Source organism: Perca flavescens, chromosome 1, assembly GCF_004354835.1.
Source record: "Perca flavescens isolate YP-PL-M2 chromosome 1, PFLA_1.0, whole genome shotgun sequence".
Taxonomy (NCBI): Eukaryota; Metazoa; Chordata; class Actinopteri; order Perciformes; family Percidae; genus Perca; species Perca flavescens.
The window spans coordinates 17251036-17275847 of record NC_041331.1 but is presented as its reverse complement, the minus strand read 5'-3'; the positions used below and the strand labels follow the sequence as shown (position 1 = coordinate 17275847).

At 38.3% G+C, this 24812-nt stretch overlaps 1 protein-coding gene across 1 annotated transcript; it reads left to right on the top strand.

Annotated features, from left to right (window-relative positions):
- Window positions 1-7036: 7036 nt before the first annotated feature.
- LOC114573537 (gastrin-releasing peptide receptor) lies at window positions 7037-12432 on the top strand. The gene is made up of 4 exons (XM_028606100.1): window positions 7037-7416; window positions 9318-9669; window positions 10576-10689; window positions 11386-12432. The coding sequence occupies exons 1-4, from the start codon at window positions 7037-7039 to the stop codon at window positions 11665-11667; spliced, it is 1128 nt and encodes a 375-aa protein (XP_028461901.1). The 3' UTR covers window positions 11668-12432.
- Window positions 12433-24812: the final 12380 nt, after the last annotated feature.

The window sequence follows — 24812 nt, the reverse complement described above, 5'->3', positions numbered from 1 at the left end:
AGCGCTCCCAGCCAATCACTGCAGCTCCTGCGGTTCCCAAAAACATTCTTCATCCGCCCACCTGGCGTGTGACAGCTTGTCCTCTTTCCTGAGTTTTAAGTTTTTTACAGATCCTCCTTGCCTGAGACATTGGAACGCTGTTTCCAAATCTAACAAAAATGTGTCACAATCTGACATTTTAATTTCGAGCTCTATAGTTCAGATCGTCACCAAACCATAACAGAAGTGCCATTTAGTGTATATTCTCATTATGTATTATCTTTTTACAATACGCTTAATGTTGCAAAAGAGAGGGTGTTTAGGGATTGAAAAAACCAAACAGTTGACAGTGTGTGAATGGTGCAGCAAAAAAAAAAAAGGATCTGTGCTGTTGGAACAAGTGAACCGTTTAGTCCTGTCAGACTGGTTTGACGAGGAGTGGAGTTACCACCTAGAGGCAAACACACACACACACACACACACACACACACACACACACAAACAAAACAGAAAGAGAGAAACAACAGAGCTTAGGTTTCAGGAACTAAGCATCCTTCAAGATTAGTGTTTAAAATATTTAATTTTGATTATGACACTGCCATAACTTTGAACCTTATGGTTTGTGTTGTGTTCTACTACAGCACTGCTCAGTGGAGGTGAATGACTGTACATCTTTCTGCACACAAATGGGACAAGCCTAAAATTACATGCCCCCTAACTTTAATAACTTTCAAAATAAAAAAATAAAATTAAAAATATGCCCTCTGTCAGGGGTAGAATGTAGCAGAAATTCCAGCAACTCCTGGTGAATAAAGGAATAGTTTGACATTTGACAATACGCTTATTAAATTGGTTTTCTGGTGGGGAGTTAGATGAGAAGATCAATGCCAGGTTAGCTTAGCTTAGCACAAAGACTGGAAACATGGGGAAACAGCTTGCCTGGTTCTGTCCAAAGGTAAAATTCTAAACTTAAAGATGCCATAGGTAGGATTGTGAAGATCCAGGGCTTAGCCCAAAGATTTGAACATCGACAACTTCTCAGTCCATCCCCCCCTTTCCGCTAAAGCCCAAACTGGTCTCTAAGCCCCTCCCCCCACAAGGGAGAATGAATGTGTGTGCATTCATTCCCTGGCCCTGATTGGTGCATCTGAACAGGGAGCTTTGGATTTTTGCAAATCACATGTAGTTCTACTGGAACATAGGGTCAGTTTCAGCAAATATGACAGACAATTAGTTTTATAAGGCTTACCTACTGCCCCTTTAACACATTATCTCATTTGTTCAATCATACAAAATATAAATTTGGTTACCAGGACCATCTCATAACTCTATTATTAAAAGATGCAAAAATTAAACGCTGACACACTGACCACGCCCTAGTTGTCTCCATGGAAATTTTTCAGACATTCAGATTAACTAAAGATGTTTTGCATGATAGTTTGTGTATTTGTCTGCCCTATTACTAAAGATGGGAAGTAACTAAGTACAAATGCTTCGTTAGCCTCCTGTACTCATGTAGATTGCAGATATTTTTACTTTACTATTTATTTTGTGCCGACTTTTTACTTTTACTCCTTACATTTTTAACACAAATATTGGCTTTCTACTTCCTTACATTTTACAAAATTGGCTCGTTACTTTAGTTTCAAATAATTTCAGTGGAGTTACTGTCAAGGTTGGGGACAGAAGAACTCAGAAGAAAAAAACTAAAGGTACATACGTAACAGTAGGCCTACCAAAGATAGTGTGACTAGTCCTGCCTCCCTCCAGCATCATGTGGCAAGTTTTCTTCATTACATTGGATGTTTGCATCATCTCTAAATACAAAGGAATGTGGTGTTTCCATTGCTTTCACCTCCATTAGTTTCTGAAAAACAGTAAGAACACAGTTTTACTTTTGTAAAGATATAGTGTTTTTCACTTTTTTATAGCTGTGTATGTAACCTCAGATATCTTACCTGGACATGTTGGTATCTTTGCTTTTTTACCTGTTTCTTTCAAACGGTACCGTGTATAACTGTTTCATTCTTATTTGGTGTTTATATACAAAAAAAGGCTTTCTGAGCTTCCTCTGTATAAATACCATATATGTTCACTAACTAGTCTAAAACAAGACACCTGCTTAGACTTTCAGCTAAAATTGCAATCAGCAGTGTTTGATAGGCACCAGACTGAAATCTATTCTGTTTTGAATGTGTGGTTAACAGTTATGACAGCAGTGTTAGCATTTGAACAATGTGCTGTAAATCTACAGTGTTGTGCACGTTGTGGTTAACGTCATGGGATACGTGTGTAGAGTTTTGAAAACTGTGTTCAAGCAATGAAAAATGAACTAGAGTTTGGTCCACATGAACTCCTGCTGTGCGGACTGTAGTTAGAGTTTTGCACATGTGAAAAAACATTAACATTAACTAATGTTAAGGGGAAGATTAAAAAAGAGAAACTGGATCTGTGAATTCTCACATAATCACAATTGAATTAATATCTTGCTACTCAGTCAGAATCTTATTAACCTGGAGTCCCAGTCTCTGTCACAATAATCCTATATGTGATGGTTTAGGCCTATTGGCAGATATCCATTTAAAATGTAAGCAATGGCATATATATAATGAGCCTTTTTTCCATGTCCACTGAAGTTTCTCAGCTTGCACTCTAGTAACATTTGTTCAGAGTATTTTTAACACAAGTATCTGTACTTCTACTTGAGTATGGGAAGTGAGTAATTTTGCCATCTCTGCATATTAAAGGGGTAGTTCAGAAGTTTGGACATAGGACCTCATTTCCAAGTTAGCCAGTGTGTTATTTATCAATGGAGACCATTTGTTTGCCCATGCAAAGTTCTGGTAAAAGTTTGTGGTTTGACTTCCTGTAACAGTTTCAGTATAGAAACAAAAAAAAAAAAAAAAAATGTTTGCAGATTGCAGAGGTAAAAGCTAATTTACGACACAAAGTGTGATATTAAATATGACTAACTTTTTCAAATTAGCTTCTTTTTTTGTAACTTGCTGCCTCGATGGTCTGTTAAATTAATATAAAATATATAGATAAGAAATTATTGTATATCCTGCAGAATAATGTGCAACTTTGTGCAAGTGGTTCAATGTGGGGTGCCTGGGTAGCTCTCCAGGTAGAGCGTGCGCCTATATAGAGAGGCTTAGTCCTTGACGCAGCGGTCATGGGTTCAATTCCGATCTACGGCCCTTTGCTGCATGTTGTTCCCCCTCTCTCTCCCCTTTCATGTCTAAAGCTGTCCTATCTAATAAAGGCATGAAATTTCACCAAAAATCTTTAAAAAAAGAGGTTCAATATGGCATTTTGTGACACACCACATTACAGTCAGGGCACTGTCACAAAAGATAGTTGAACTGTGAACATCTGCTGAAAGATCAGGCAGCAAGTGTCTGATCATAGTGAGAGCGTCCTTTAATCTTTTGCTTGATATTTACATGACATTTTGTGTTTCAAGGGTAACCTTTCCTTAATAAATAATGATGAGTTGTGCTTTTTCTACCCATGCACAGGTGTATGTGTGTATATATACAGTATTGTTGTAAATATATATATATATATATATATATATATATATATATATATTGTTGTAAATATGTTGTGTGTATACACTTTGTATTTTACCCAGCCCACCTTTTCACCTCCAGGTTTCTTTTTCTGTTTCTCATCCCCTCCTTCTCCACTACGTACTGTTACACTTAAACCAATTTTTGTCTCTTGTGCTCCTGGCAGTCTTATCTTGCCTCTACATAATGACTCCGGACCCCACAACACCTTTTATTTCTTATCTCATACAATTCAAGCATGTAAAATGGCCTGGCATCTCTTGACAAAGCACAGAGATAAACAGGGATTAAGGATGTTCTCTCACTGTGGCATATTACACCCTGCTGGATACTGGTCATCATTGTTTCTCTGGTTGTATCTGTTTTGTATCTTTGTTGAAGTAAATTGGATAACCTGTAAGGAGTCTTTCATGGATCATTTCTCGGCTTGAGTGCCTGCTGATGGCCTGTCAGCCCTTTTCTGTATCTGGTACCTGTGAAGAGTTGTATTATCCTGAGGCAGCTGAGGATCCATTGAGACATCACTTTCTACAGGAACCCGCTGGGTAATTGCAGGATGTGGCCCAAGCAGGAGGTCAGGTAAATTCAACCAGTCAGCCTGTGAAAACACCACATCTCATAGAGCTTACAGGAGCACAGCATGACTCGCTATCTGGTTAATGCTTTTAATCATTTTTGGACTACATGGGTCATAGTTTTAAATTACTGGATCTGAACTGAGCACAGATTCTTAGCATGCAGTTTTAAAAGATGTAAGAGCACAATCAGCACTGGCCAAGGGACAAAGGCCTCATCAAATAGGTTAAACCAGCAGTCGCCCAAAACCTTTAAGGAATCTAAATGATTAATTTGGCTAACTTAATTTACAGCAAAGCTGTGGTGGCTCTGTGGATGGCAGTGCCAGTAGATCGATCCACCACTTTGCTCCAGACCAAAATATTTCAACATCTACTGGATGGATTGGCACAAAATATTCTACAGACATTTATGATCCCCAGAGGATAAAGCCTAATGACTTTAACCTTTGACTTTGGATGGATGCTTCACACATTCACGTCCCCCTCAGGATGAATTTTAATAACTTTGGTGATCCCTTAACTTGTAATCTCATCTTCTGATCAAAATTATAAATTGTCCAAGATTTTGCTTCACCGTGCCTGCATTTCCATCAGCCTCAGCTGTACTTTGTGTTTAGTGCTAATTTGCAAATGTTAGCATGCTAAACTAAGATGCTCAGCACACTTAACATTACCTGTTAAACATCAACACTGTGAGCATGTTAGCATACTAACAATTCAGCATTCAGCTCAAAGCACCGCCGTACCTCAGCTTACAGAGCATGGCTTGGCATGGCTATAGGCTCTTAGTATTGTCTCGAAATCAATTTTGGTAACAGCAGTCAATTTGATGAATACATTTTCTAAACCCCTCTATCCTGTTAAGGGTGGCAGTGGGCTGCAGTCTATTGCAACCCACATTGGGTGAGAGGCGAGGTATGCTCTGATCAAGTTGTCAGTCTGTAATAAAGCTTCAATTCTTTTCAATTAAAAAAATATTTATCCCTACCAGGATCAAATCTACCAGCTTACAATATTAATCTGCATGTAGCCGACTCTGCCCGTGCTGCTAGCCCGTGCAGTGGTTGAAACGGGGGCAGCAGCAACAAGAACAACAACATCCACTGTGTAGCCTATTGAGGAAGTTAATCAGCTGATTGATGTGCAATAGTGGAGGTAAAAGCCTGTGTCACGCTATTTCAGTTCGAAGGGTAATGGGCAATGGGGAAATAAAAAAAAAGACAATGTTGTGCACATCCATGTAGTTGCTGGTGCAGGACAAAAAAGTAAATGTTCAAATAAGGTAAAGTTAAATCAGGCAAACAACGTTTCGGCCCTCACACCTGAGGAAGGCCACATTTTGGGCCGAAAACAAAACATTGTGTGCCTGATTCTGCACTATTAAATATTTTTTCAGAGCATTTAACTGTCTTTACCTTATTTGAACAATGGGGAAATACCAACCCTGACGTCATCACACTCATTCCGCCAAATGGTGACAGAGTGACACCACACAAAACAGTGGATATAAATAAAGAAGCTATACAGAAGGATAGCAGAGTAAATAAAACAGATGGAATAATGATTACTTTTGACAGCAGGTAAAGCATAACAATGTTCTGATTCACTCTGTGTGTGTTTTGATAGACTCAATATGCTCATCAATTTTCTCACGTAAGAAGTCTTTCTTTTTCACTCCAACAATCTCCAGACATATTTTCACAGCACTTTCTCCCAACGTTTCTGTCTTTCAGGGCCATGCTGTGCATCCAACATAAAAGCTAAGAGGTCAAATGACTCAACAACAGATAAACCACTAACAATAACTTCACTGCAATTACATTTTAGAAGTGCACTCCCGCGCTTGGCAATCATCTCTGTGTTTACATGCCATGGTAACTGATTGTCAAACAATGTTTGAATGTCAACTCTCTTAACGTCAATGACATTGTCTTAGTCAAATATCATATGAATGGGAACATTTTTGGTTTTAGATACATTAAATTCCAAGATTATAAGATATAGCACTGCCATGATCCTGTTCTTGACCCTGACAAAAAATGCACTTTAGGAGCTTGGTGGGGATTTGAGACAGTGGCCCTGTAATTCAAAATTACCTTATTTGCATGTAATTCCCTATCATTCTGCCCTTATTTCCTCTCGGCTCTCTACTAACATATTTAAGGGGAACCAGAGGACATGGAAGAGCCAAAGAAAGGCAAAGGCACATGAAAATATCAAAAAATTAGAGACCATGTCCTAAGTATGACAGAGGCTGGTCAGAGCTACGGCATATTTTCATTTTTCTTGCACATATTGTACAGTAGTGCCTGATAAATTTGCTGTTGTATAACTTGTTTTCTGTACAAGCTTTCTTTATGTATTTGCGTTTGGCTGGTGTGTACATACAATGATAAATTAATGTTTTGTTGAAAGTATAGTGTGTACCATGTCTGATATAAATACTATTCAGCTGCCTAAATATAATATTACATAGTGGGTAACTATCACTTTTTCAGAGTACGTATGTCTTTGCATGTTGATTGTCTTGGTCCAAGCAATGATAAAGGAACCTTTTGATTTCATGACCACGATTTATTCATTGATGGATTTATTTACATTTGAAAAATGAGTTAATTCTTTTTGATTGACTTTTTGCAGATCACATAATGTGTTGTGCTGAATGTACCATGAACGTGATGTGAGGATTGTAGGCTACTTAATACTAGATTGTACTAGTACTTTGACAATTACACCCCACTATAGCGGACCCCCACTTTCAAACGCAGAGGATTGGACGTACACTCAAATCTAAAGTTGGACATAAAATTGTCAACACTGCATTTTTTTCTGAAACCCCAAAGAACCTGTCTGTAGGCTGTATCAGAGTTTGAAACATCTCTTGAGCGGTCAGTTGATGTAACGATGGAAGAGATTGACCATCTGTACCCAAACGCGTCGCGCAGCGTCACTGCTCTCCAAGGCACGGCACGGACGATGTGGTTCACCGGCGTGGTCATCGCTTCAATTTACGGTGTAATAAGCGTTTTGGGGCTAATCGGCAACATCACGCTCATCAAGACGTTTTGCTCTGCCAAATCCATCCGCAATGTGCCCAATCTCTTCATGTCGAGTCTTGCGCTCGGGGATGTTTTACTGCTGGTGACCTGCGCTCCGGTGGATGCCAGCCGCTATCTGTCAAAGGAGTGGCTCTTCGGGAGAGTGGGCTGTAAAGTCATCCCCTTCATTCAGCTCACCTCGGTTGGGGTGTCTGTGTTCACTCTCACGGCCCTTTCTGCTGACAGGTAGGCTACGGTTTCTAAATATCTTTTTTATTTTATAATCACTTTAAAACGGCCACACGGCAGCCAAATTATGCAAATGCCCTCTTGTTTTTGTCGTTACAGGCCATATGTACAAACTAAATGTTTTATTATTATAATAAAAATCAAATATATAACCGTGTATTGATGTGGAGAGTATTGCGCACAACAGAGCTGCTTCTGTTTAAGGCTGCTGACCAGTGTACCAACCCGCGTATACGGTAGCCTAATCAATTGCTAAAGAAATCAATATACTGCTGCCAATTTTGTGATTTCAAACGTTTGAAAAGATGACTTTTGCTTGTTTTTGCTTGTGTCTTCTTATCTTAATCTCAGCAAGAATAACTGTACTTCCCAAAATATTGAACTATTCCTTTAATGTTCAGTTTACTCGTCAACTTATGAAACCCTGAGTTCAGGTGCCAATAACTCACCAACCAACAAATAAGAAACTAAAACACAGGAAATACAGTCACTTGATGCAAATCCCATTTCTTTGCATTTCACATTGCAGCCCTTTGTCATATTTTGGAATTATAGTGGGTTGCAGTATTTGTTGGATGGTTTGCGATCAGACATTTCTCCAAAATTAACCCCATAGGAGTAACGAGTGCTGAGGTCACAGAATGGACTAATTTTACTATAAATGCAAACAACAGCTCTCTTTATCCTTATGTGCCATAATGAATCCCTGGCCCTCATTTTCAGTTACAGGTTGGAATAAGAACTCATTAAAAACAAATGAGTGATCATGAGCAAACACTTGCTTTTAAGGTTAGTCGTTACAGACACTCATCCAAAGAAAGAAATCTTGCTATTGTCATATGTTTGCCACAGTATTTGTCACCTAAAAGTAGCTAAATTTTGTAAAATAAAAAATAATGAGAGCAGGTACAAAGGAAATCAGATACAGGGCTCAGCGGGTTTAACTTCACATTCGGTTGGACAAGCTCCTCTGTGTATCGTTGGTGTTCAATAATTCTAATTGTATGCTGCAGCAACAGGGAGATGCTGGACATGGCTGCTAGAGAGGTGAGCGTTGATGTGTCTTCACACTCACATTTAATTAAACCCCTGTGTCTGTCAGTTCTGCTCCCGCTCCAAACTTTCCCCATTCCGACAAAGTACAGTGAATTGACTGTGCTTTCTCATTTGGCAGCACACTGCGCAGTATCATGGATATGGTTCATATTTTGTACATACCTAATCTTTGTTTGGGGAGTTTTGGGATACCTGACATGAATTAATTGATGGTTATTACATATATTTTGTGTGTAAAACCACAGGAAGTTACTGTAGATTGACTGATTTGGCCTGCTTATTACCACGGTCAGCACACATTTAAATTGGGTGTGACTTACACTTTCCGACCATGTCATCATCTTTGATATCCATCGCAGATAAACGTCTATAGATTTGCAAAGAGGAGCATGATCAGGGGCGTAGCACAAGACCCTGGGCCCTATGCATAGGCAGTCCTGATGGGCCCCTATGTTCCTCCCCCCCTCACAAAAAATACACAATACACAATACACATGAATCTCTAGGCCTAGATGTTTACAGGGTAATAACTATTAACTGTAATGCTTAGAGTATAGCCTGGTAACACACATTTCAAACCTCCTTTCTTAACATTCTCTAGCCTACTTTACTGTGGTTACTACTACATTTTGTTTGTTTTCTCTGTACCTTTACTTACCAGCCTGCGTACTATGGTGACTATGGGGGTTCTTGTGCTACGTGTTAAGTGTTAAAAGGGGACCAATGTATATGGTACTTTTTTAACATTTGCTGCCCACTAAGGGGTGTAAGAGTCAATGGGGCTTCTCACAGTAAGATGCATAACCTACTGATAATCAATCATCTATCTATCTATCTATCAGGTACAGGGCCATCGTGAAGCCTCTGGACATACAAACATCAAGCACCACTACCAGCATTGTCCTGCGGGCGGCGCTCATCTGGCTCTTCTCCCTGATCCTGGCTATCCCCGAGGCTGTATTCTCTGACCTCCATACCTTCAACGTTACCTCCACTAATGAGAGCTTTGTCACCTGCGCCCCTTATCCCACATCTGGGGAACTGCACCCTAAGATCCACTCAATGGCCTCCTTCCTCATTTTCTACGTCATTCCACTGCTGGTCATATCCGTGTACTACACCTTCATCGCCCGCAGCCTGATGAGGAGCGCCTCAAACCTGCCTGTGGAGGGGAACGTGCATGCAAGACGACAGGCCAGTGTTCAAGCTAAAGTCAAATTATCAGGGCCCTAGCCAGATTTGGGACATACTCAGATCATGAGGTCATTGTTTTATTGCTACATTTACTTAAAGTTACTATATGTAACTTTTTAAGGTTTCTGAAACTGTGTACTTTTTCATCTAATGATCATAAATGACCTGTAACAGCAAACAAGACTAACATTGAAAAGAACGCTATTTCTATATAGTTTTAGTAAAGCCTTTGCCCGGGTCCAATTTTTCCCACAAAGTCACATTACGATTTACGGCAGGTAGATGGTGCTACACACATTCTGATGTCTCCCAGATGCATTATTATGGATCCCACGTAACTTCCAGGCAAGTCCCGCCCTATGAAACAGCTCAATTGGTTGGGGTTATTCATTGACCTCGAGTAAGGTTAGGATAGCCTAACCTTACTCGTTGGTTGCTACAACAAACTGTTAATGCTTTGGCTTGTGACACAGTGACAGTGATACCCGGTTTAGCTCACGATACATCCAGGCTAAGTTACCGTATGCAACACTGGAAATGCAAGAATGCATCTGTAAAGTATTCTCTTATTGTAAATGAAGGATTTTCTGTCTGAGCAAAACATTAATCGCAAACTATATGACCTCCCGGTAACGCTAATTCATTAATCTACAGTGGTCAGTAAAGCACTGTAAAGAAAAGACTTTTACGACAGCGGGTGTGGTAAAAACACTACCGCTTTTGTCCAAAGCGGCTGCTAGAATCAACACTAACTGAAAGTTACAAATAGCCACTTTAAGTTAAATATTTGAATACATCTTCTACTGTACCATTGGCAAAAATAAACTGAAATATTTTTTTTTAAATGTGTATCAAACACTAATATTTATATAATGGTTTTGAAAAAACATTTTCTACACCCAACAGGTTGAATCAAGGAAGCGATTGGCCAAAACAGTGCTGGTGTTTGTTGGTCTCTTTGCGGTATGCTGGCTTCCCTGTCACGTCATCTACTTATACCGCTCCTATCACTACTCACAGGTACACAAACACTTCTCCAAATTTCCAATATGTTTATTTATTTCCATCTGTAACACACAATTACTATCTGTATTCGTTTATTTCACAAAAAATATTTGTTTTTTAATCTTTATTCATAGTTATATAGTACTGGAAGTGGGCTGTGCTACACTGTACTGGAATTTGTTTGACAAAACAGGTTACTGTATATAATTGTTTTCCGCTGCCATTTGTATTTCTTTTATGTATATGGGTAAGTTTGGCTGCCTAAAATATAAAAACAACAACATTTGTAACATATTTTAACCATGTAACCAAATTAATTTAACAATTACAATTATTAGTTAATAGTCAAGTTGGAAATGGATAGTCCAATGGGAGGCTTTATTAGGGAGAAATACATAATTTCACTCGGCCATATTGCATGATTTTTTCTTTAAAAACTTGATGTAGTGTGTTCGTGTAATGGAAGCAAGGCTACATGAGTTTAAAGTTGGTTTTGAGTGTCTGATACAAAATTTGAGAGCCAGTGACAAAAAAACAACCATAATAGCTCATTGGGACAGAAATTCAGATTCTGTTTGTATCTGTTCAGAGCGCATAGCCAAATGATTAATTTGTATTTGATTACATCCCTGCTATAGTATAGGCACACCTCTAATGTCTGTATGTCCATCTTATAAACCATTTTTCCCAAACCTGTCTCTCCCCCTCCAGGTGGACACTTCCCTTGTTCACTTTGTGTGCAGCGTCGTAGCTCGTATCCTGGCCTTCACCAACTCCTGTCTCAACCCCTTCGCCCTTTACCTGTTGAGCGAGAACTTCCAGAAGCAGTTCAACCAGCAGCTGAGTTGTTGCTGTCGTGTGATCCTCAAATGCTCAACGCAGAGCCCGACTCATTTTAACACGCATGTGACGTCTGTCCGCAGCACACATCACTCTATGGCGAGTCTAAGCATTATCAATGGCAGACGGATCTATCAGGAGGATTGTGTGTAAACTTATTTATATAATTTAATAGTGGTTTGTAAAATATCTTAAGTAATATTTGATTATTTATTTTACAAGCTGTGTGAACATTATTTAAAAAAAAAACTCAGTGCATCCTTTGTTGTTTTTGCTTTTGAGTCAGTGACTCGTACTTCATGTTTCCACAAAACATTTTATTCATAGGAGCCTTGCATAAAGATATACTGTATAGTTGAATGATTGTACCTGAAGGAGTACTCCATCATTTGAATATTGCAATTCTATGAATTCTTCTTGTCTCGTCCCTACGACTTTAGGCAAACTAAATATTTTTCCCTTCGAAACCTAATTGAGAATGCAGTTTTGTTGTATGGGAATGTAATTTTTAAGGGACATGGTGGACTTTTCCTATAATGCAATATGACAGAATCTCTTTGCTATACCCTCTGTACCTGGTAAATGACCACGCCTTTCAATCTCAACACCTCCAGTTTGTATCACAGGCTGTTATAACTGTTAAGTCTCTACGCCCAAGCTGAGATAAACCTGACGACATCATCAGTGGTATTTTGTTAGACTTGGTAAAGCTCCTTCAGAGCCACAGAAGACATTAACTATTTTCACAAGCTGAGTTGTACTCCCCAGGATGACTTAACAGAACACCATGAGTCAAATTTGTGAACAATTATCATCATCTCTAATGAAGCTCCATGTACAGTATTTACAGAAGTGAAAAGACACATTTTGCAACAACAAATTAGAAAGCAGTATATGTCTTTAGAAATGGCAGAATAAGTCGAATGACCCCTTTAGTACCAAAGTACCTTTAATTAATTAAAATAACCTGAATCACAATCAGTGGCACTTTTTATTATAATAAATAAGATTCTTTTGCTAAAATCTTGCCAAAAGATAAATGTCAGCTCAGTGTGCTCTATCTAGTATGTGGTATCTTTTTATATTCTGGGATATTATTTTACAGTATTATGCCTGCACCCTGTTGCTGTATTTTATATTTCTAAATGTCTTATGCTGTGATAATAACTGTGAAATCGTAAGTGTACCTTCCGAGATGTATTTTAAATGTTAGTCACAAATGTTTATTGAGCTGTAACTCGAGGTGAACACGGTGTGAAAATTAACAGTGAATGTAAATGCATGTGTTAGAAATCCCATTTGGTATTGGATTACGCTATGTGTGTTTACATTTTTGTGGTTGTGTGTGTTAACGCAATTTACACTCAGTTCTTAAGGAAATTAAATTGACAGACGGTCTGTGTTTAGCTTAAAAATATTGGTACTGTGCATTTCTCTTTCCAGTGGAAGAAAATAATATAAATCAATACAAATTGGAGTCATATTAGTATGCACTTTGTCTCTTTCTACATATTGAAAGTGGATCCACATGTGCGTCTTTGTAATTTGGTTATGTTTAGTCCTGTTGACTGTGTATACACCACATAGTTTTTGCACCACTGTGTTCACTGGACGTGATTATTCTGCACTGTCACATGCTAAATTTACAGTCACCATGTCACAGTGCAATGTCCTAATTTGGTGTTTCACAGAGGCAGAGGATCATGCCCAGGTTGTGATGAGTGGGTGTATAATTCAGTCTGGATAGCGTTTGTTTGATTGTGGTTTAAGCGCCTTGCCAAATTTCTGTCCTGCATGGTCTCAACCATCTACAGTACTTACATGTCATCTTTATAGTCAGGTTCATTCAGTGGGAATTCTGGAATGCAAATATGGATTAGTTATTATATGTTTAATTTAAGGAATGAAAGAAACTCAAAGCAATACAAATAAAAGCACATTAGCACATGTTTAAAAATCAATTTCAAAGAGTCTTACAGGAATTCTGCAGAGAAATGCAAATGTCACTTCTTAATCCTTTAAAAGTCTGCAGGAGAATGCAGGACCTTTTAGGAATTCTGCAAGGCCACCTGTCATACTTGCATCTACAGCAAATATGTCTAATTAGTATAATAACGTAATCAGCCAAGTTGATTAATTGTTTAAAGTTTACCCTCCAGACATGTTTTAAGACATACAAATCTACTCTGCTTTGAATAATATTTTGTGTTTGATACATAAATAGTGTTAGGACCACCTTGTGCCAAACTGTGCACATTCTTCAAAGTGAAGGGCAAACATCCAAGGGAAGGAGAGGGACTTCACAATATATCTTTGATTAGTATTAGATTATATTTTTATTTTAAAGTTCAATGTATTGTGCAGGCAGTAATTTAAGAAAGGGGCTGTACTCAACATTCCAAACATTGATATAGCAGCAATAAACATATTTGCTGTGTAAAGATATGGTGGAGTAATGGCATCTTGAACAGAGAATAAAGTCACAATCCCTCTGTGTGAGGTGTAATCCGAGTTCTCAGTTTTTTGTATTGATAGGCGGTCCGCTGCATGTTAGTGCAAGTGGCCGTGAAAAAAAGGTACTTCATGTATTGGGCAACGGTCTGTGAGAGCTGTGTGGAGGCAATTCCAGCCCGCTGTTTTATTATTATTATTTAGGTTTTAGAGTAAAGTGCCTTTAAAGTCCCAACATTTAAAATTACAAGATAATTACAAAACTACATTAAAATTAAATGTTGTGTAATGTAATAACAAAACAAAATCCAAATCCCAATAGTTCTAAATCAATTTGTTAATATTTCTAATTCATGTTTTTTAAGTCACACATAAAAGAGTAATAATAGATGTCCTCTTCAAGATTTTTTCTGTCTCAATAGTTTCATTATAACAAAAACCCAAAACAGATTTAAAAAAAGGTGCAGTTTACATTCATCATTCATTTTGTTTCTAAGTGTAGCTTTAAAACATTATTAGATCAAATAAAAACATATCACCATATTTTTAAAGCAATAAAACAGCAAATCTGTTATTTACGTATGCGTGACTACATATGTTTTTCTTTTCTCGCTCTCCTTTTTTAATAAATCACTACAGGGATATGAAGCCTATTGTAAGGTGAGATTCGCTCTTATTGATGATGTGAATCTCCTTTAGATGCTTCAGTCCCATCCTTGAAACACCCTCAAAAGTTTTCCTCTTAAGCATCTTTGTATGGAAAGGGCCTTCAGGCGGAAAGAAATTAAAAGACACTTCCAGCCCTCCCGAACTTCTCTGTTATTCTAAAGGTCAGTGTTGTGTGTAGGTGTTTTATCTGGTCACTTAGCAGTGTATTGATCCATATGAAGTTGCTGCTCATCATGTTCAACCAAAGTGTCAGAACTGTCAAAGGACGTCAGAGGACTGAAATGTCATCATGTTAATTCCACAGTTGATGTCAATGTTGCCCCCATTCCTCATGCAGAATCTATAATTGGTGCACCACGCACCTAAATAACAGAAGAGGTCGATTTCCAATGACTCTCAAAATGACATATATAAGCGTTTTATATAACACTGTGATACTATAGACATAGTATAGTCATGTGATGGATGTATAATAATAACGTAATAATATATAATAATAATAATAATAATAATAATAATAATAATAATAATAATAATAATAATACGTGATACGGTCGCACAGTGGCCATTTTGTGGTGTAACACGGGACCACAATGGCAGTTTTCATCACGTGACATCTATTTAAGCTCACACTTTTAAGCATGTAGTTAACGTTGTGAAACGGAACTAGTTAACTTTAGGCAACAAGAATACTTAGTTAGGAAAAATATTGTCTATAACTAAAGATAGTGCATTTCACGGTACTCCAAACGGTACACTTCCAGTCTCCTAAGTGGGCGCGGCATTGTTTGTAGTGTCATGAACATCATGTGCAATAAATAATGCTAATTTAATTTTTTATTGCAATACCGTGAGTGGCCACTGAAAAATAATGGCTGCAAGGCTGAGTGCGATTCCTGGGGACCTGGTTCTAAACCGTCTCTGGTTAGGTTTATTAAAACATCAGGGATTGGCATGTAATTAATCATGTAAAACTACTAAAATGAGGATGTATCATGACATCACAGACGTCATTGCAACTCAGACTAAGGTCCGTAAAACTCAGTTAATAAAAAATAAAGTCACAGTTAACTTCTGGTTTCCCATGGGACACGAACCCCAGAGTAATGGCCCTGTGTTTGTTACTACAACCACGAGAGGTCGCCGCTTAACAACAAACATAAATATGAGTCATGAGCAGCTTGCACAATCGCCCTATACGGCTGTTTTCTGGATGAGGACGGTCATAATTGGGGCCTATTTATAGCACCTTGTTTCGTAACACAGGCAATAACAAAGCAAGTCATATTTCTTTGCATCAGACTTTTACAATTGCAAGTTAATTTTGTCTGGTGACAAACAAATAAAAATTTAGAGCAACAGATAAAACAACAGATAATAAATAAATAAATATATATATACACATATACATACAGTACAGGCCAAGTTTGGACACACCTTCTCATTCAATGCGTTTCTTTATTTTCATGACTATTTACATTGTAGATTCTCACTAAAGGCATCAAAACTATTAATGGAATTATGTACTTAACAAAAAAGTGTGAAATAACAGAAAACATGTCTATATTTTAGATTCCTCAAAGTAGCCACCCTTTGCTTTTGAGATAACTCTGCAAACCCTTGGTGTTCTCTCAATGAGCTTCATGAGGTAGTCACCTGGAATGGTTTTCACTTCACAGGTGTGCCTTGTCAGGGTTAATTAGTGGAATTTTTCCCTTATTAATAAAAAAGCAAAGGGTGGCTACTTTGAAGAATCTAAAATATAAGACATGTTTTCAGTTATTTCACACTTTTTTGTTAAGTACATAATTCCATATGTGTTCATTCATAGTTTTGATGCCTTCAGTGAGAATCTACAATGTAAATAGTCATGAAAATAAAAAGGAAACACATTAAATGAGAAAGTGTGTCCAAACTTTTGGCCTGTACTGTGTATATATATATATATATATATATATATATATATATATATACACTATTATGTGGTATAGTTGCAAAGTAGCAAACATGAGATGGTCACATTAAGGATAAAGACTGTTGAAAAAGACGTCCGTCCGAGACGTCTCGTCATGGTTGAAAAATAGTTCCAAAATGAAAGTTGAACCGACGTCTTTGACGTCACTTGGCTGTGAATTCCACGTCTTTTCTGGCCGTGAATTCCACGTCTTTTCTGCGCGTCCCTGGACGCCAGAATTAGTCTTCTTCTGGATGTTTATAAGGTGTGTTTCTGCATAAATGTAGGCTATAAGCCTACATATTAAACAATCATACACCCATTGTGTTAAATCGTGAACGGCGATCTTGACGTTTACACATCTAAACTTGACAAAGGTTCTAAAAAGGTCCAAAATCGGTCCAGTCATACCTGAACGTCTATAACACGTTATAATCACGTGTAGATCAAACAACACTTTACTTATACATTTAAGTTCTTAATATAATTAATTGCATCTGAATATAGGGTTAAGGTTTGTTGCATGTAATTATGCATAATTTATGTATGTGTAACAAGGACACTGTAAAAAAATATCTCCCTTTGTGTAGCAACTTTTTGCAACATCATTTACACCAGGAAAGTTATTTGTTATAACCCCACACTCTTCCTGGAGCATGTTTCAAGTGTTCCACCATAGCCGCATCAATATCTGATTCAGTTGAATTTGGGCTCCACCTCTTCACAGCATCTGAGGGAAGAGAATATTACAATAATAAACAACACAAACAGTAGGAAAAAAATTACATTGAATTATTGTCTAAATGTTTTTATGGTCCTATAACTAAATTAAAAAAATTAAATGAAACAAGATTTTGCACCAGTTTCATGAATGAAACTGAGTTAGAAAAAGCTAAAATCAATATATATATATATATCCCTAACCCATTCTATGAAAAAAAATGTAGGATTACTTCACCTTAGAAAAAATAACCAAATAAGGTAAAAAAAAAATCACAATTAACAGTACAGTGCAGCGTAGCAATTGCATGCAATGTTAAAACATACACTTTCACACCTTTGACTGTAACATTAAACATACTTTATACTATGGTATACCGTTGTATAAGTTCAAATTAACTTTTAGCCTACTAACGTTTGCTATCTAGCTAATTTTAGCCAAACTCAGTACATTTCAGTTGACAATGTGGGCATCATTTCTTTCGGTTCATTCATGTCAAACAAGTAAAACTCAAGCACGTTAATCTAATAATACAAAATGTACTTACCCAACAGTAGATTTTTAATAATATTATCGATACAACTCAATTCCCCCTCTCCTCGTGGTTGTTCAACGTTCAAGTTACTGGCTCCGGAGTCTATGGGGAGAACGCGTTAACATATCGCGAGATAATCTATCCTATCGCGGGATGTTGTAATATCGCGAGATATTTTGTTACTACATCTTGGCAGCAGTTTCCCTGTCAATGGCAATTACATTTTATATATGTCAATGATTACATTCAACTCCGACATAAATGGTGACCGGATATATTTATGTTTTACATGTATGCATACATTCATTTAAAAACAAAAAACAAAGAATACATCAGGTACAACAGGTTGAAATAAAATGCAGTGGCTTTGCAATCACTTAACCACACTGGGCACTGTGTAATTATAATTTATTTAAACAACATAAAGTAAATGTAGTTTGTATACAAATCGTGTTTCTTTTTCTGTTTTGCTTGACTAGACGTGTAAAAGACGTCAGTGGACGACTATCCACAGCCTTGACTATAGACGTGTAAAGGACGTCAGTGGACGTCTTCACAACCTTTTAAAAACTTGCCGAATTAAATTAATTATTGCATTATTATCCATGCAAGGGTTTAGTGCAGCTTTATCACAATTGATTTCATAGAGGGGCATGATCATAGACAGTATATAATGGACCAATAGACCCCGTTGCTCTGGACGGAGACCAGTGAAGGCTATTAGAAGCACTTTTCCGGTGATGGCCAGCTTTACTGCGCAGCCTCCAACTGAGAGAATGTGACGTGAGCAACGTGTCTGAAAGTTGTAAGTCTTCTGGTAGCTGTGCCAAGAGAAATCTCAATCATTCCCAATCTTACAGATACGGAGACTGTAGGTGTATGTAAGGAGATAACATGGGCACAGGCTAATTATTGATCACTAACATGCTAATTAACATTAGTAATTAAACCTAAACATCTCATGTAAGTCGAAACTGCCTGTGAGCTTCTCCTGTACTATACGGTAATTCATCTACTATGCGACAGTAAGTCACTTGTTTATGACACAATCGTTAGCCTATTTTTACAAAAACGTCTGCTACGGAGCCATAACGTGAGGTACAAGGTAATGGAGCCTTTTATACATTGTCGTGTTTCTTTGGAACTAAACAACGGACAAATAGAGTCTTTAAACGCTTCAGATGTAAAGTTATTCGCAGTCAAGTGACGTAAAAAAAAAATGGCGGTCAGCGGAATGCTAACAGGAGGTGATGGCCAGTTAGCAACAAAATGGCGCCATGATGGCTCGAGTTCTGAAGCGAAGCTTACCCCCTTGGGCATGATGGACCATAAATGCACGTGTAAAGGACGTCACTTAGTGGACGTCCACTTACAACTGATTCACAACATGGTACAGTGGGGGAAATAAGTATTTGACCCCTTGCTGATTTTGCAGGTTTGCCCACTTACAAAGAATGCAAAAATCTACAATTTTAATCATATGTACATTCTAACAGTGAAAGACAGAATCCCAAAGAAAATTCCACAAAATCACATCATATGAATTTATTAAAATTGATAACCATCTGATGAGGAAAAACAAGTATTTGACCCCCTGGACAAACAGCAAGTATTCTGGCTCCTACAAGCCAGTTAGTCTTTCTTTAAGACACAGCCCCAATCCGAACCAATTATCTACATCAAATACACCTGCCTCACCTCATTACCTGTATAAAAGACACCTGTCAACACCCAAACAACCAGCATCCAACATCACCACCATGGGCAAGACCAAAGAGCTTTCTACGGACATCAGGGACAAGATTGTTGATCTGCACAAGGCTGGGATGGGCTACAAGAGAATCGGAAAGCAACTTTCCGAGAGAAAAGATCAACTGTCGGTGCAGTTATCAGGAAATGGAAGAAGCACCACACCACCGCCAACCTCCCTCGGTCTGGGCCTCCACACAAGATCTTGCCTCGTGGGGTGTCCCTGATCATGCGAACGGTGAGGAATCATCCCAAAACCACAAGGGGGGAACTGATGAATCAACTGAAGGCAGCTGGGACCACAGTTACAAAAGAAACGCTTGGTAACACACTACGTCGTCATGGATTGAAATCCTGCAGCGCACGCAAGGTCCCCCTGCTCAAGAAGAAACATGTACAGGCCCGCATGAAGTTCGCCATTCACCACCTGGACGACTCAGAGAGGCCTGGAAGAAGGTGATGTGGTCAGATGAGACCAAAATAGAACTTTTTGGCCTCAACTCAACTCGTCGTGTTTGGAGGGCAAAGAACACCGAGTACAACCCAAAGAACACCATCCCCACCGTCAAGCATGGTGGTGGCAACATCATGCTTTGGGGGTGCTTTTCAGCCAAGGGGACGGGACAACTCCATCGTATTGAGGGGAGGATGGACGGGGCCATGTATCGTGGAATTCTGGACCGACATCTCCTTCCCTCAGTGAGAGAGCTGAAGATGGGTCGAGGATGGGTGTTTCAGCACGACAACGACCCTAAGCACATCGCCAAAGCAACAAAAGAGTGGCTGAAGAAGAAGCACATCAAGGTTCTGGAGTGGCCTAGCCAGTCTCCAGACCTGAACCGATTGAAAATCTTTGGAGGGAGCTTAAAATTGAGTTGCCAGGCGACAACCTCGGAACCTGAATGATTTGGAGGCTGTCTGCAGGGAGGAGTGGGCCAACATCCCTGCCGAAATGTGCACAAACCTTGTCACCAACTATAAAAACCGTTTGACATCTGTGCTGGCCAATAATGGCTTTTCTACAAAATATTAACATGCTGTTTGTCCAGGGGGTCAAATACTTGTTTTTCCTCATCAGATGGTTATCAATTTTAATAAATTCATATGATGTGATTTTCTGGAATTTTCTTTGGGATTCTGTCTTTCACTGTTAGAATGTACATATGATTAAAAATGTAGATTTTTGCATTCTTTGTAAGTGGGCAAACCTGCAAAATCAGCAAGGGGTCAAATACTTATTTCCCCCACTGTATATGTTGAAGTACACGTAGCTAAAAGTAAAAATAACAATTATACATGCAACCCCACAGAACTGTTGACATGTACAAATGTATCTGAATGCATTTTTAGGAAATGTTCTGTGTAACATCTTTTTACCGATTTATGCCGTCCTACCGCAACTATTTTTGGCCAGGGACACAACGTTGCCGTCGGACCAATGTTTGCTGGGTTTTTACCAATTTATGCCGTCCTACCGTGACTATTTTTGGCCAGGGACACAACGTTGCTGTTGGACCAATGTTTGCTGGGTATGCTCTCCCTGTAAAATCAACTTTCAGGGCGAGATTAAGGCTGACCGTAGGGAAGTTGTGGACGCTAAAGACAGACCAGTCTGTTTTTATTGTAAAAACAATATTTTTTATCTTTTATATATCTTTTTATATATGTTGCATCCTCCATTCCCTTTTGAGCCTTTGTTTGTTCCTTTTAATGGAGGCCGTAACAGTGACCTACAGTAGTAATCTTTTCTACAATTTGCCAATCTGCCGACTTAATAGGTCTTTTGCTTTTGGTTGAAATTGAGATTTGAATTGCTTGCTCTTCCAGCATTTTCTTTAATGGGTTTCCTGTGTAAAATGTGTATAAGTACTATTTCATGATGAAGCAATCATTTTCTTTTCACCCCTTGTGCTGCATTGGGGTAGTTACATACCAAAGAAGACTGCAAGTTAATAAACATAGATGTAAACAATACAGGAGTTTTAAAAATGTCTGCAAATGTTTTATGGGAAATGAAATGATTTCAACATGATTGTTAGACCTCAAGGACACACAGAATGTGTTTTCGTGAGTCAATGTAAAAATAACGGTTTACAAAAATTGCATTAAGTAGGGACGTTAATCTTTGGCGTTTGGGAAACAAATGGATAAATATGCATAACATTTTTATGCAAGTACACAAACAATTCAGCAAGGGGGAGACAAAACTCTTTGTAACTTCAGGCCTGTTTAGTATTTTGTGTCATCACATAATCCGGTATATGCAGCGCTAAAATACTATTAACAGTTTTTGTATGAAATTTGGTATTATATTTTATTTATTGTGGGCAGGGCAGGATCAGTGGATGAGTGAAATATGTTATCCATGTAATGCCAAGTGGTGTCATTTCTGGATGACACTTTCATTCTGAGTTTGGTAACAGCTTGTATGGCTCCTAAAGCCAGGGTGGGACTGTCACAGAGCAGCACGGATACTGTTTAATGGTAGAGTAAGCACTCACAGGAAAGCTTGTCACAGTCACAAACACCTTTATTAACGTGTCCACCAGAGTGCTGAGACACAAGGACATTAAAGTGCTCATATTATGGTCATTTTCAGGTTCATAATTGTATTTAGAGGTTATGGGTTTAATTTTCCAAAAACACTATATATTTGTTGTACTGCACATTGCTACAGCTCCTCTTTTCACCCTGTGTGTTGAGCTCTCTGTTTTAGCTACAGAGTGAGACATCACACTTCTGTACCATCTTTGTTGAGAGTCGCACATGCGCAGTAGCTAAGTCAGCACTGCTAATCAGTCAGTTGCAGAGTTTGAGGGCGTGCCACGCTAGCATAGGCGAGCATTATAACGTGTTACAAAGTGACGCACGTTTGTCATGGAAGTGAGTCATGGAAGGCTGGACTACAATAGAGCTGTTTGTGAACAGTGTTTTCTGTTGGAGATGGTAAGTCCCTTTGGGGTGGACTTTGGGCTTTTTCACTTTGTAAACCTATAACATGCACATAAAAGATATATAACACAAAGGAAAGGGGAAAAAGCCAAAAACCATAATATGAGCACTTTAAAGCATTTTGGTATCTAGTCATTTTATGATGGGTGCAAAATCAATTCTGATGCTAACGAAAGGAGGGAGGACAAATACTGTACGATTTAATGTTTGCATTTTCAGAAGCACTGCCGGACGAGGAAATAGGAATACAACACTGGACATCAATACATTCACCAAGCAACAACTGTAAATGAGGCACATTGTACAAATGACGCACCGGTTTTATGAGAAGCAGTACTTACAGTCCATTCCATCTTCAATAAAGCTGATGCAGGTCTTCAAGCACTATTGCAACAGATGGAGTTTCCCCTGGAAGCTCAAATACTCAACACATTTCAAATACAAGACTTAAGGAGAGATAGATAGCTTCTCTGCCACCATCTGGCTAACAAAGAAAATGTCAGATATTGAATAGAAAGCAATGCAGCAGATCTCATCAGCAAACAGCTGCTTGTACAGTGTCTAGAGTAGAGTTTTATTGTCTTACATTATTTAATAAAAGTTGATTTAATGAGGCTTTTTGACAATGATCAACAGGGGGAAATTATTTGTCTTACTGAAAACCAATTACTACAAAGTGATTTAAATTACAGGTGTATTTATACTATATTCTCTTGAAAGCCCTTGACTACTCACAGGTGATCTTAATTTAATTATGTGACTTATTAAACAAATTGACTGCAGCAGTGAGGATTTAGTGTCCTAAATCTTAGGTTTTACCTTTAAAATGAATTGAATCACTTTGTAGAAATCCGTTTTTACTTTACTTTCTATCTTTTTCGGTTGAATCAAAATCACAAAAAACACATGAAAGCCACTGTAATTCAATGTTGTAAAGAGAAAAAAACTTCTAAAGAGTGAATATTTTTTTAATAGACTGTATGAAGATAAAATCCAAGGAACAAGATTTTCAGGTTACAATACCCTTATCGTCCTCATGAAGTAACACTTATTAAAGGCAGGGTTGGTAATGTTGAAAAAAAAATGATTTGATACTATAAATAAAATTGAATTGAATTGAAATTGAAAAGCTAGCAAGATTTGAAAGTAGCATCTCCTCAGGGCTCCGCCTAGCCCATAGACAGTATATAATGGACCAACAGATCCCGTTGCTCTGGACGGAGACCAGTGAAGGCTATTAGAAGCACTTTTCCGGTGATGGCCAGCTTTACTGCGCAGCCTCCAACTGAGAGAGAGCAACGTGTCTGAAAGTTGAAAGTCTTCTGGTAGCTGTGCCAAGAGAAATCTCAATCATTCCCAATCTTACAGAGAAGGAGAGTGTAGGTATATGTAAGGAGATAACATGGACGCTAATTATTGCTAACTAAAATGCTAGTTAACATTAGTAATTAATCCTAAACAGCTCATGTAAATCGAAACTGCCTGCAAGCTTATCCTGTACTATATGGTAATTCCTCTACTATGTGACACAATCGTTGGCCTATTTTTACAAAAACATCTGTTATGGAGCCATAACGTGAGGTACAAGTTAATGGAGCCTTTTATACATTGTCGTGTTTCTTTAGAACTAAACAATGGACAAATAGAGTCTTTAAATGCTTCAGATGTAAAGTTATTCGCTGTCAAGTGGCACCAAAATGAATGCTAGTCAGTGTAATGCTAACGGGAGGTGATGGCAAGGTAGCAACAAAATGGCGCCATAGATGCACAGATGCACAAGCACTGCTACGTCGCCGCTTCAGAGCAGAGCGGAGAAAGGACGGCAATTTTACTTCATGTCTCAAACCCCGGTAAGCAAACGCCTTACATTATCATACTGAATGTTTAAAACAAACCTGACTACTGTTAGCAATGCGGCGACAACGTGCATTGAGCTCCGGCTCGTACGTGAGAGGGGTAGAGTACGCGCAGCGGCGCAAGGAGGCATTTCATTAGTTCTTTCCAAGCGGAACGCGAGGCAGTTCTGTAACAGAATTCAGCAGCCGCGGTGCCCATGAAGTGTGCAACAAGTTTTAAAACTTTTCCAAAGTTGTGTTTTGCACCCTTTAAGGCAAATTTCTTTTGAATAACAGCAGCCAATGATTAAATGGAGATTAACATGTAGTGGAATATTCCATCAGAAATTAAGCAATAATCCATAAATTAATCACAGATTAAAATTATAAAAATAATCTTTTAATATAAACTACATATTTGGTGTACAATGA